Below are 14,839 nucleotides of genomic sequence, written 5' to 3' on the forward strand. Positions count from 1 at the left end.
TGGATGTAGCATGTAGAGAGACTGATGTGATTTGCAGCATTTTTTTTTTTGATGGACAGAGAGGCAGACATCAGAAAGGGAGTTGCTGTTCATCATCCTGGTATTGCCCAAGGTGGCTCCATATTGTCATCATTATGAATGTGCAATTACTCCAGCATGGGGTCACTACTGTGCTTCTGCTGTTTGGGACCTGCACTTTATTTTATGGCAGTCTGTGATCACTGCAAAATTAGTGCTCAGTCCTAGAACTGTTGGGATTGTACATGCACTGGTGCATATTATGTGATACCAGAGTTAGGCACTAGTATTTTGATGCTACAGAAGTACTAAACCAACACCATCTTGTGGCACATGTACACCTTCAAACCTTCGAATAAAACATCCAATAAAAGTATTTGCCACTAATTCTTCACACCCACATTTTCCAAGACATTAAAGTATTTCAGTGAACACTCATGTCCCATTGTCAAAACACCCAAGACTGTTATTAGGTTCCACTGTCAACTGCATTACATTATTAGGTCATCGCCTTGTGAGCTACTGAATAGCAATCTGAACCACCTCAGCTTTGTTCCTATCAGGTATGTTTACACAGCCTGTGGCAGCGAACGTCCCACCTTCAAGCGACTGACTTGGGCTAGCGCTAGCCCTCTAAAACTGGCTGAGTAGACAGCACGTTGGAGTTGAGGCTCGGACTGGAGCTTGGGCTCTAAAGGCTACAGAGAGGGTGAGCTCAAGAGCCCAAACTCCAGCCTGAGCCACAACTTCCAAGCACTCTCTGCACCTCTGTTTTTAGAGCACTAGGGCGAACCCCACTAGCCCAAGTCTGTCGAGCCGGGCTGAACGGCTCACTGCTGCAGGCTGTGCAGACATACCCAGTAAGTCCTATCAACATTACAAGTGTAAATGAGTCAGAGGACCTGATTGCCACTTGTCTGATCTCTAACAAAGTTACAACACAGTGCACAGTACAAGGCTTGAAGCCAGTTAACAGGACATGGTCAGTTCTACACTACAACTTTGAACCAGACTCTAACCAGGTTAAGGGACAACTATATTGTCACCAGGTCAGATGCCTTGGCTACAGTTCAAGTGTAGATGGAGCCTAAGGATGACATCAGGCACAGACAAAGCCAATGGAAGCTGCTTGCTTTCTCGAAATCAGTTTCTTCCCAGTTACTTGCTAGTACTGAAGATGTCTCTGAAAGAGTCTCCCATTTTTAAATGGTGACTTGGAACATGGAGTGACTTAGCTCCACTCTGGTTAAAAAAGGGAATGCTTGTTAAGTGAAGGTGCCTGGGTATTCGCTTGCCTGGACATAAGTATTAGTATGAGATATGAAGGAACTGAGATGGAAGGAGAATTTGGTCTCTTTTTCCAGAATAGCCCTTACCTGCTCTCCAGTGCCTGTCTAAGTGGGGGTGGGGTGGAAAGAAGGAAAAGTGAAACATACACTAAGCATATCCTCACAGATCTGTATGAATGACTGGATCTATTTTTTATTGCTTGAAATTAACTAAAGCTTATAAAACAAGCAATCCTGACTGATTGCCATCTATCCACAGCACCGGTGGTAAGCAGGGTCAGTGTCTCCATGCTGTCCCACCAATGTGCCTCAACCCTGTCCTGGAGGGATCAACTCTAAGGCTGAGTAGATTGCTCATTCTCTATGGGTATGTCTACACAGCAGCTGTGAGGCTGTGTTCCAGAGCGGGTAGATAGACATGCTTGCTCTGCTTGAGCTAGCATGCTAAAAATAGCAGTGTGCTCATGGTGACATGGGCAACAGCTTGAGCTAGCTGCTCAAATACAGACTTCCCTGACCCCTGGGGATGTATTCAGGCAACTAGACTGAGCCGCTGCCTGTGCTGCTTTGACCACACTGCTATTTTTAGCGTGGTAGCCTGAGCAGAGCTAGTGTCTGTGTCTGTCAATCCACACTGAGAAGCATCCTCCCAGTTGCTGTGTAGACATATCCCAGGTCTATTCAGCCTTTGGCCCCATTACAGAGATTGCTACTTTAAGGTGGTGCTTTGAGATGTGCACACTTGTCCATTAGAAACTGGACTGAGACTCACAACTCATTGCAAACAGACTACAGCATAGCCATACGGTTGTAACAATAATTGGTTATCATGACCTACGCTGGATTTGAACGGGTGGCATACAGGTGAAAGGCTCTAGTCTATAGTCAATTACTGATCCATTGAGACAATGAACCCTCCCAGCTGGAGCTATTTAATCATAATGCTAAGTGCAAATGAAACAGTTTAGGTAAGAAGGAAAAAGAAATTGCGTTAAGTGGAACTCGAATGCTTCACCTTCTTGTCTAAACATATTAATCCCAGGTGCCATTTGTTATTTTATCACTCTGGCCAACCTAGTATGGAGGGAAGGGAAGAACAAGATAATATCTCTGTGCTCAGACCTACTATGATGGATATTTATGTATGTGCTCAGAGGATGGGGGTGGGCACAATGACAGCAGTGATAACAGTGGAAGTGCTAAAATCACTATTCACACAGCTGTGTATGATTCCAACACTGGCCTCACTGTGATTATGGATACTTACTTATTTTATTCACCTAATTTTAATACACTATCATCTAGAAGTATATTTATAACTTTTTGAAGGTGTAATTGGTGTGTGCATGCATATATAACACACACACACACACACACACACACACACACACACAATATGCAGTGTACCTTCTGTTTAGTTCAGTAGTTCTCAAACTTTTGTACTGGTGACCCCTTTCCCATAGCAAGTCTCTGAGTGCAACCCCCCCCTATAAATTAAAAACACTTTTTAATATATTTAACACCATTATAAATGCTGGAGGCAAAGCGGGGCTTGGGGTGGAGGCTGACAGCTCGTGACCCCCCATGAAATAACCTTGCGACCCCCTGAGGGGTCCTGAACCCCAGTTTGAGAACCCCTGGTTTAGTTCAAACACTGATTAATTCAATCCTCTCTATGTTCAATCAAGACTTCAGGAATCAAGTCACTTTTAAGAAAAAAAACCTAATTTCCTCCTTTTATTTCAATCTCTTTGGATAGGCTTGATTGAATTATTCAATTACTGTCAGAAAAAATTGTCATTTATTCAGTAGAGGGCCCTCCCTATGAAATCAAAGTATAAAGAGACAAAGATCCATGCTGTTAAAGAGAGACTGAAACTTGCATTATTCAAATAATGTTATTGTCTTCCTATGTGGTACCATGCAATGTGCTAAGAAAGCTGTGATTTGTTCATTAGAGATCTGATGGGTAACCTAATCAGCTGCTTAAAGTATTTCAGTCAGAATCATAGGAATGGTCCTCATCAAAAATAAACAGAAAGCACATTATCTGTGTAATATGGGAATTATGTGGGGGGAAACACTGCATTTAAATCTTCTTTATATCCTGACAAAAGATTAATTGATTACTATTATTTATTATGGAGACTGCCTAGCACCAAAAGGCTGCTGGGTGTTTTCCAAATACAGAGGAAGAGATAATCCCTGCCCTGTAGAGAATAGGTCTCAATAGATAAAAAAAGCTGTTCTCTTGGTATTGGCAATATACTGTAGTTAGAAGCAGGGAACAAGGGAAGTTTCATGAACAGGCGTCTGTTCTTCAGTCCAGTTTTTCAGATCTCAAAGAAGTTTGCATAGTTCAGGTAACGAGTGGCTAATAATTGTCTGAGGTTATATATGTTGTGCTATAGATTTGCATGATGTATTACAGATGTGTAACGAGTCAAAACCCCTTTCTTAAGTATCTTACGTTCTAAATTAGTAAAACAACAACATTCAGAATGACATCAGATAGGGCAGGAGGGTGTGAAGCACAAAGTCCACAACAGAGAATATGGGGGAAAGGAATAGAGCTTCTTGGAGTTCTAACAGTTTTTAAAGAAATCTGAACATTTGATGGTTTTTGTTCCATTTTTTAAAAATCTCAAATATGGGAGGAGATAGCACTGAAGGAGACATTAATGAGGAAAGGCAAAATGACACATTAGCAATTCTGCAGGACTATATCATTTTGAAAGCAAGGGCTATAACAAAAAAGGCACCAATTCTGCAATTGGATCCTTATGAGCAGACCCTTGCACCTGCAGGGAGCCCCAGTGGGGCTCTGCATGAGAGGATGTAATTGCAGGATGGGGACCACAAACGGGAAATCCAGGGCCAGAAAGTACCCTGTTCTCTCTACCCTTGCTTCCACAGAGCAGCTCTGGGGTAAGCCAGTCCTGTTTACCATCCTCCACTACTTACAGGGCCACAGAAGAATTCTGGGAAGAGCTAGGAGTGCCCTCTTCACCATCCCCTTCCACCCAATGGCCAGACGGCAGTGCTGGGTGAGCAACTGAACTTCTGGTTCTGTTTCTATTATCTGAGTAGTATTTTAACCTTTCAGTGCTTTCCCAACTCTGTCTATATAGCACTGAAGCAGTCAAACCCATTTGAGGAAGGTATATTTTTGTCATGAGAAAGTGTCTTTAAATGCAAATGTCCTTGATCACAGGAGGTAGGATTGCCTGACACAATGTGCTATTGCAAAATGTGTTCCCATGAACAGCAGAAACAGCTGCAGAAGTGCTAGTGGCAAAGGGTAGAGAATGAAATTAGCACTTTCTACGTTCTTCAGTAAGTGCCAAACTAAAAGATGAGCAGCCTTTTTTTTATTTTATTTTTTTGTTTTTTTGGATTAGTGCCTTTTTTTCTATTAGAAAACACCTGAACCAGACCATTGCCTCTGCTCCTGCCTGGAGAAGAAGATAATCTGAAGTCCCTCCAAATGAGCTCATCCTTTTCAAAATCAACAAGATTCCTTACAAGTTGCAGTCTCTCTCTCTCTCGCTCTCTTTCCAGCTGATGACTGGACCCCACACCCTGGGACATCCCATTGTTCATTAGATTTGCATTTCCTCCTCCTAAAGAAAAGTAAAATTGTAACACAAAGTAACGTGAACAATTCTTTGTGAACTTGGCTGAATTAGGCAGGCAGATGGGATCCTGACCTCTGCATTTTCTTTCTTAGTGAATTTATGGCTGTTAAAAGGTGGTGTCAATGCAAGCTTCCCCACTCCATCCCAACAATGGGTCTCTACCTTGCCCTTGAGGAACCTCTTCTAGAGGCCTGGGGGTACAGCAATTCACAGTCTATCCCATTCTGTCTTTAGTCTGTCTACTGAGATGGCAAACAAAGGAGGCTAGTTTGTTGCAGGAGGGACAGTTGTCCACTGGAAACAGACTATCAGTTCATTTCACTAGTGTCATCACATAGTCACTCACTATCAGCCTGGGCTGGATTTGAACTGGTAATCAAGAGATGAAAGGCTCTGTGTGTCATTATCAAATCACTTGAGTCACCTAACCCCCAGTGAGAGCAGCTTTTCAAAAATGAATATGTAGCAGAGGACATATACTTTGAAAGCCTCTCTAAGGGGCTTTGGGGGCTTGTCTAGGCAGGGAAATTTATCAGCATAATGATGCTGTTATCTTTAAATGGCTAAAGCGATACCAGTGTAACTCCCTATCTGGACATTATTATTCAAGAAGAGTGCCTTTTCCCAGTTTAGCTGATGTCACTTTGGAACTGGTATAAGCTAAAGGCAGAAAAAGGCACTCTTATCCCACAATAAAAGTCTCCACATGGGGAGTTTCTCTGGTATAACTATAGCAGTAGAATTATCCTGGTAAATTTCCCTGTGTAGAAAAGCCCGTTATATGGGATCAACTCTCTAGGGCTTCTGAATTTTGTGCCTCCATTGAAGGTTATGCCGGAAGAGCTGAATCTTCGGTGCCTCTCAGAATTTCCTAGCTAGCTGATGACATCACCATTGCACCATGCACCTGCACCATTTTTATTTACTCTAAAGATACGTTTTCACTGTGGTTACCACAATCATAGGTGCTGGAACTAGGGGTGCTGGGGGTGCTGTTGCATCCCCTGGCTTGAAGTGGTTTCCATCATATCCAGGGTTTAGTTTGGTTCGATGGTTCTCAGCACCCCCACTATACAAACTGTTCCAGCCCCCTGACCATGAGTGATCAACACCTAGGTTAGCTTAGCACAGGAGTGAGCCCCCCACACGGCAAAGACACACTCAAGTTACTGTGTCCTCAGTGATGCTGCACTCCCCCATGCATGTCCCTAGGACTTCTGGGGGCATATCCCATGGCTTCTGGTGCTACAGTAAATTGAACCACTCTATGGTTCTTTCCTAGTGAACCGTGAGAGAATTTGTCTGTCCTTCTGGGAAGGCAGTGGAGGATTATCAGCATTTGAGTGGCTAAGCCGGTGTCCTCCCTGCAAAGCGGGTGGGTTCCCAGCCCAAATGAAAGCCTCACTCTGGCTTTATAGCCCCAGCTACCGTGGTTGAAAGCACCACCAAACAGAAGAGGTTTTTGGGTGGGGACAGGAAGGGAACTAGAAACAAAAGCCTGGGTTAACTCTGCAGTGAAGACATACCCAAAGGATATGTCAGTGTAATGGGCTTTCAGTATAAATAAGAATCAAGTCTCATATCTCTGGCTGCAAATAAAGAGACCCCTACATTTCCAAAACATCACGTAGGGTTATTTTTAACTGTGACAGTAAAGTTGAATTGCTCAGCTAAACCCTGAATGCTACTTCGAAAACCAAGAGATTAGAGACACAGATGTTTGGAAACAGTCTTTCTGGATGATCAGCTTCTTTTAATTCAAGTAGTTTCTTGGCAAAAGCATGATTCATACTCCAAAGGGCATTTTATCTAGTGTTACTAATGCTAATACTTTGCACTTCTAAAGTGCCTTTCATCTGAGGATATGAAAGTGCTTTTACAAACACTGATGAATCAAGCATCACAACACCCCTTTGAGATATGCTTTATTGCTACCACTTTACAGAAGGGAAAACTGAGACACTGATATGTTTATTTACACAGGCCTATACCTAGTGGAAGAACCCTATATCATGTTAACAGTTAAGAAGCAAGCACATCCAATTTTAAAAAAATTCCTCCAGGATTTCTTTTTCATTTCAGTCTAGTGTACATAGACCGGCTGTTGATGATAAACATTTTTACAGCCATGTAAATGCAAATAGCACTTTGCAGAACATTAACCATAATAGAGTTATAATAATACATATTCTATAGGTCTATAATAATAATCTTATATATAGCTTAGTATTCATTAACAGCCAAATCCCATAGACTTCAATGAGCTTTGACTCAGGTCTTAAGAAATGTGGGTCTGATACCGAAGCAATGTTTAGCATTTTCCTAGGTATTGCCTGCATTTACGTATCTATTAGTTAAGAGAAAGTATTCTATATTACAAAAAATCATGGAACTGATCTTTAGAAAAAATTAGAGATGAACCCAAGCCAGGAAGTTTGGATTGGGAGCCTAACATTCTCCCAGTTTGGGGATTTACAAATTTAGGGGCCTGGGATGGGCCCATTATACAGGGCTTGATTGTGGGTCTTTCTATAGGATAGTGTAAATATAAAGAGGTCTTAAAGTGGGTGAAAATGTATACCCACTTCAAGGCCTCTTTACCCTACCAGAGCAGTGTAAAGGGCCTCATTATAAATGAGAATCAGACCCATACTCTCAAGTTGTGAATGCAAACTTCCTGCCAATACAGTGGTGTTTGTAATGGTCACATCATATAGATGTGATCAAGTTGCACTGTTTCGATACAGAGTCAGATCTGAGTCTTGAATGACTGGTTCTGATGTAGGCCTCTCTCTTAGAACACAAATAATAAAAAGAATTTTCAACAAAATTAAGTTTTTTGTTTCCTTTTCTTTCTCTGAACCCCACTGTTCTTGCTTTATTGAAAATGGAATTTGTCTTAGTCTCTACTCACCCCTGCTGACCGGGTCAGCCTTCTACTTTTTCCATTCAAACTTCCTGTAGCTGTGTTTCTGCCCCGGCTGGTTCCTGCATACAGAGTGCCTGTTGGTGGGAACAAAAATGATTTCCATACACTGATTTTAAAAGAAAAATAAATCTCAGAAGTAATAAAGTCAACAACAAAAATCCTCATTTTCCTCTCAGGTTATGGAAAAAGTTTTAAATAAAAAGCATCTTGTGATAAATCCATGATCACCTAGACCTTCTTGATTGTCACTAAGATGCAGGTAACTCAATTTCCCAAGAAGTTGGTGAAAACAAGTGAAGGGTGAACTTTGAATGATTGGTCATGCTTATCTAAACTGTCCAGCCCTTTTGAGTTTGCAAAAGTGAATTGAAAATCTTGCGAGAACAGCCCTTCCTATAGGCCAAAATCCTGACCCCATGGAAGTCAATGGGAGCTTTGACATTGATGTCAGTAAGCCCAAGGTTTCACCCATGGTATTTTGGTATTTACGTCTGGTTCTGGTCAGAAACCAAAAGTAAAGAAATGGGAAAAAATGAATAATTATGATTATAATTATAATTGTTGATATTTTTAAAACTTAAAATAAAAGGCTAATTTCAATTTGTTTGCAAAGATTTGGGGGGACAAGGACGGGGGAGGAAGTCTTTATCCGAACCCAGACACCCACCCACACATAGTGAGAACTTCCACTGTCATGCTGGACTCTCAACAGTTGAGTCTATTTGCCAAGACCCAAATGTGGGACACAGTGTGGACTGTTAGCCAATATTACATATATGTTAGGCATAGTACACACCACATTAAAAGGTATTATTGGCATGATACTAATATAATATACATTACATATATATACACCTCTACCCCGATATAACATGAATTCGGATATAACGCGGTAAAGCAGTGCTCCGAAGGGGCGGGACTGCGCACTCCGGCGGATCAAAGCAAGTTCAATATAACACAGTTTCACCTATAACGCGGTAAGATTTTTTGGCTCTCGAGGACAGCGTTATATCGGGGTAGAGGTGTACTTGTTGGGAAGTTATGTTAACTGAATGTATTATGATCTCCACACAACTCTGTTGCCCCATGTCCAATATCCCACAACACTTTGCAAAGCTGAAGTCAGCTTTGGCATTAGAAAACAGGACATTTGTCAAAGGCAAAATACATTAATGTTCTGCCCCAGTATGAGCCAGGAAGGTATCTTCATGGCCCTGAATGCTAGTATCCAAAACAAAGATAAGGAAGGTCCAGAACAACAAGCTAAGGATTGGTAGGAACTAGTGGGTTCAATTTTAGTGATACATAAAGAGTTTTTTAACTTGTAAAATCATCCTACAAATTACTAGTTGAAATGCATATCTTTGAAGAACACCTTCTGTGCTAGGTGAACTTGCTGTGAGAATTTGCTTCCCAAAAAGAGGGTGGGTATGTCTCCTTTTTTTATTGTACTGTTTTGTCTTTAGACAATACATTTGGCTAAGTTCAATTATTTCATCTCGTGAACATTTTAAAGAACAAACTGTGAGAATAGTCAAACAATTGTCTATACCTTTGAGTCAACAGAACCAAATAGCCAAGATACGAGACCCATGACACACACAGTAGTGCAGAAGGATTAAAAGGAGGCGGTATTGAATTCTCTGTAATAAATTACATTTTCACCTTTGCTTTTTGGTCTCTTTGTAGTCCTGCTTCTAATACTTGATGACAGTAGAAGTCAGATAAATATTAAATCCATGCGGGATGGAGGCAATTTTGAGTTGCAACAGAAGCATGTTTAAAACAGATTTAACAGAGTAATGAGGGCCAACAAATCTTTTCCTGAAAAGAGAACTATATTGATATATGGATAATGGGATGTGGTTGTTGTGTTATTACATCTGTTCCAATGTTTAAACACTGGTTGGGAGTTTGTTTGCATGATAAAAACTGTTTTTAGAAAGGATGGAAGGATGGGATATTTGCATAATACGGTTTGACATGTATTTAGGCCCCTCCCATTGCCCCCTCGCATAGTAAAAGCCACTTTTTACGCCGATATTTCTGAGTATTTTCTTGTAGAGAACTTCCCAGTGGGAGAAAGGGGCTAGGCAGGAATGTGCCCCCTTCAGAATAGCTGCCCCAAATATCTGCATGTGACCTTGGTCATCCATACAAGGTCCTGTACTCCCACTGTGGGTCAGGATCCTGGAGGCTGCCTGCCCTTTCTTCTTGTAGGTGAAGCTCCAATGAAAATGAACGGCCAGAGAAACTCCCCGGGGATCTTTGGTGTGGGAGGGGCCTGTGAAAAAGTTAATACAGCATGAGCACCATGTTGAAGAAGTTCTGCTGGACCAAAGGGTGGATGATGGGTATATCTCCAGTCCTGCCCCAGCCTGTACCTCTTACCTTGGTCTGGCCTGACCCCATTTCCTTCCAATGCACAGACCTCAGCTTGCACAGAGAGAGAGCTCCGTACAGAGAGTCGCTGGGGGAGGGTGGAAGAGTACCACAGAGGCACCCCAATACCATTTCTTCATAGACAAGGGGAGATCCACACATGAAGGGCCCCTCCATGGGGAGGGGTGGGTTAATCTGGGCCCAAACTCCAGAACATATCCCTGATCCCTGGTTGGTCAAAAGGGAGCACAGCAGGAGGAATCTGAAGTTAAGGGAGAGCTAACTAGGAAGAGGGCTTAGTTAGGTGAATGTATGTTGCTTTGTTGGGCTGGAGTGGTCATTTTTACACAGGTGAGTAATTCAAGATGGCAGGGGAGGAGTTCAAACACAGTCCTTTGAAAATTTGGGCAAAAAAGTATATTCAAAGGAACCATAGAGCATGATATTTGTTTTCTTCCTGTTGTTCCCTGTTTATATACGAGGGTAGTATCCTTATTGCATGATACCAGATGTGTTCATTAATCAGGGAGCCAATTAAAAATAAACTGAAATGGATTTCAATTAACATAAAATAAATGCAGTGGATCTGGATTATACACTGTGACTTTATACATTTCATACAACCAGTTCAGCCTGTGCACTGAAAAACATTTGTGGAGGGAGAGATTTTCAAAGGCATAAATGGCTGTTTGGCACTCAGTTCCCATTAGCTAAATGCCCTTTGTACCTTGAAAATACTACACTTCATTTTTGTGAGAAAAAGTCAGTCAAAAGTGTTTTCCCCCCCATTATTATAATAAAGTATCAAATCATCTCTTGAAGACTTTGTGTGAAGAGTTTGTGGGAGCATCCGATGCTAGACAGGATTGCAGTCACTCTGGCTTTCTGTGTACAGCATACATTTTTTTCAAATACTCCACAGCTTTCGAATGTGCAGAAACTAACGTGGAGATTGTGTCATTTTTCTCCTCATTATTACATTCACTCTAGTTCATGCTCTTTCCGTGTCCATGTCAGACTATCTCCACAACTGTCTCATCACAGAGATGGCAGTGTCCTTGCTCACTGTTGTTGCAATCTACGATCCTTCACACATTCTCTATCAGAAACTGGGTCTGGTAGGAAGATGCAAGTTTTTCACTTCATTTAGCTGAAGTTTCAACCTGAATTTTGTCGGTGTCCTCAATCTTTGGTCTAAGGCTGATCTCAGAGCCTGAAAATACCCATGCTTTCTCTCCAGAGAATCAGCTTTTTAATGATCCCATGTTTCTGCAAGACATGCACAACACTTGTAAGTCTGATCGCTTAATGATTTCATAAAGTGGCACTTTCTTGTTATCATCCAAGAGCAGAGTTTTGTGGACTTTATTTCATAATTCCATAGTATGCTTTGGTCACAGTTGGCATGCTATATCAGAAGGCAGGAAAATACATTATACTGAGCCATCCCTACTCATGGTATCTCAAGTATCAGGTTGCACTGCCAAGTTATCCAGGAGCAGAATTGCTTTTCAGAGGCAAACCTTGCACTTGCAAACAGAGTTTCAACATAGAGATCAACTTGTAAGAGGGCAATGAGTGTGCCATTTGTTCAGGTGCTCCTCTGATACTTAGTGGACCAGTCTGTTTCAATATATTCACGTAAGAGAAGCACTCTCTAGATCTCTCTGTCAGCAGGAGACAGAGTATGTGAGTGCCAAATCCCAGAATAGAGACAACTTTTTACTAGGTAAGCAACACCAATAAACACCAAGAAGCCTGTTTTATTGTCATTCTAAATTGGCTCATGTGACAGGCCATTATAGACATTCCATTGTATGGCACAGCCTAGCAACCTCATCAGCTGCTCTCATCTATTCCCTGTACAATTTCAGCCACTTCTTTCCATGTCTTTTAAAGACATGATTGCTGGTTCCTGACCATTTAGCTTCAAGCAAAACTGAAGTGCTTTCTTTTTAAGCAGGGGTCCTGAAAGAGCAGCTCTCTTCTTCTCTCTCATCAGAACCAAAGATAAATCTTTGACTCACTCTCAGCATCATTGACTATTCATAATTTTATGTTCTTTGATCCCGGGGAGGAATCATAGGGCTAGAACAGAGCTGTGCTGATTTACATCAGCTGAGGATCTGGCCCAAAGTCTGCATTTTTTCTTAATTTCTGTATTTTTGAACTTCTTATGCCATACTTAATGTTCAGAATTTTCCCAAGGCTTTCCTCTATCTTGAGTTTCCAAGATAGGATCAAAGGACCCAGCTTTCTCTGGCACACCAAGGACACATAAATACAAATGGTTGCAGTCCCTTATAAGCAGTAAGTAATAAACAGGTTGGACATTTTAAGAACGGACAGACTGGCAATTTGCTTGGCAGGCAGGTAGACACACTGGCAGGTCATTAGATAATGAGGTTGAGATAGTGGAATTTAGAAAAATCAGGATTCTATTGCATTTGCAAAATAACTGTACAGCCCCCCCAGTGCCTAATAAATGAAATTCCATTCTTTTTTATAGTGTGCTTCCAGAGTGGCTATTTTTAAATGTATAGGCCTCTGCCTTCCTCAGCACCACAGTGAGATTGTGTGTTTGAATTCTGGGTGATTGGCTTAAAAGAGGATGGGACAGTTTCAGTATTTCTTCATCTGAAGAGACAGTTTAAGGTTTTGAAGGTTGGAAGTCTGTCCTCAAGGAATTACAGATGACAGAGAAAGCAAGCTTTCCAAACACAAGTTAAGGTGCAGCATGGCTGTCAGTCATATTGAGAGACATTTTGGAGAAATCGGGGTGCTGTAATTTGTGACTTGATACTGACAGGAATGTTTGATTGATCTGGTGTAGTTAGTTGATCTATCTGAGAAAACAAAGTTTCTTTGCCTGTGCTGTTGCCATAATCACTTGTTTAGCCTTCACACTGTCATTATATATGCCCCTAGTACAGTTTATTCCATAAGTGCAACAGTGTGTTTATATAACCTCATTTACAAGGGCACATTTTATCACACAGCCCTGTCTGCCACATGTCAGCATCCTACAATAAAAGATATGGGTCTGATTCTGCAACTGTTACTCATTTTAACTAGAACTTCCATGGGCAGTCCCACTGACTCCAAAAGTCACTGGGGCAGCTCATGAAAGGAAGAGCTCCTCCAAGTGAGTGAGGGGTGGAAAACTGAGCCCTGTGTGTTTGTGACAAAAAGACAGAAGGGGAAAAATAACAGGGAATAAAAAATGAGCTTGCTTCACTGCATAAAGATGAGGGGTGTGGGCAATGCATGGCTCCTTTTTTAGATAAAATGTGTGCTAAATCCTCTCCCTTCCCTCCCTTCCTACCCCTCATTCTCCATTTGCCACTGAATGTTTAATTAGTGTTTCTCAGCAACTGGAGACGTGAAAAAATTCTGATTGACAAAACTTCTTGTGTTTGGCTGAGACTTCAAAGTGCTTGATTTCAATGCATGCCCTGGCTATTTGTAAACCCATTGAAAAGTTCACAGCTTAATATTTTGATTCAGAGCGAAATTCAACAGCAGCAACAACAAAATAAGGAACCAGTGTGGCACTTTTCTGGGGAACAAGGGAGATACATTGAACTGTGTGATAAAACTGAAATATCAAGAAAGTCCCTTTGGAACTTGTGAGCTGTGTCAATAGCTGCTTCCCCGTCCCACAGGGGAGGCTGAAGGGAAAGAGGGGACACTTAATGCATCAAGTGTAAATAGGGTGACAAGACAGCAAGTGTGAAAAATCGGGACAGGTGGTGGGGGGTAATAGGAGCCTATATAAGAAAAAGATCCAAAAATCGGGACTGTCCCTATAAAATCAGGACATCTGGTCACCCTAAGCGTAAAGGAATATAATTAGGCAGATCAACAGTATAAGCAGGAAATACATTATTCCTCAGTCAAATAAAGCAAGTTAGAGTTGAAGTGACAAAATTTGCAGTTGACACAAAAATATTTAGGTGGGTCAACGTTAGAGAAAACTGTGAGGAACTTCAGAAGGAGCTAACAAAGCTAAGTGAATGGACAGGCTGATGAAATCTGATGCTGATAAATGAGCATTGCAAGGAATAACTATTCATATACCTTACTGTATGGTAACTGTACTGTATATTAACCGTACTGTATATTAACCATAACCACTCTGGAACAAGACCTGGATGTCGTTGTGGACAGCTCAACGAAACCTCTGTTCCATGTGCAGTGTCAGTCAAAAAGGGAAAATGTTACGTTGCATAAGAAATAGGATGTAAGTTAATATTAAAAATATTATGATGTCACTGTGCAAATCTATGGTACACCCTCCCCTGGAGTACTGTGCTGTTATTATTATTAATATCTCAAAAAGGATGTAGCAGATATAGAAGTGGTTCAGAGATTGGTGACAACATTTATTAGCTATATGGAAAAAACTTCCATATGAAGAGTGACTGAAAAGACTATTGAGTTTAGAGAAGCGATGAGGAAGAGGGGACACAATAGACATATACAAAATAATGAATGGTATATAAAAAGGAAAATTGGCATTCCTTTTTACTCTTCCTCCAAAACAAGTACAAGGGGACATTCAAGGAAACTGCAAGGCAACA

General features: G+C 41.3%; 1 protein-coding gene across 1 annotated transcript in view; it reads right to left on the bottom strand.

The window, feature by feature from the left end:
- The window catches only part of LMNTD1 (lamin tail domain containing 1), a 318,801-nt gene that overhangs the window by 19,048 nt on the left and 284,914 nt on the right, over window positions 1-14,839 (bottom strand). Inside the window, exon 16 of the mRNA XM_065423769.1 lies at window positions 7,860-7,948. Coding sequence (XP_065279841.1) covers window positions 7,860-7,948 — 89 coding nt within the window. The remainder of the gene's footprint in view (window positions 1-7,859; window positions 7,949-14,839) is intronic.

The sequence above is a fragment of the Emys orbicularis genome, chromosome 1, assembly GCF_028017835.1.
Source record: "Emys orbicularis isolate rEmyOrb1 chromosome 1, rEmyOrb1.hap1, whole genome shotgun sequence".
Lineage (NCBI taxonomy): Eukaryota > Metazoa > Chordata > Testudines > Emydidae > Emys > Emys orbicularis.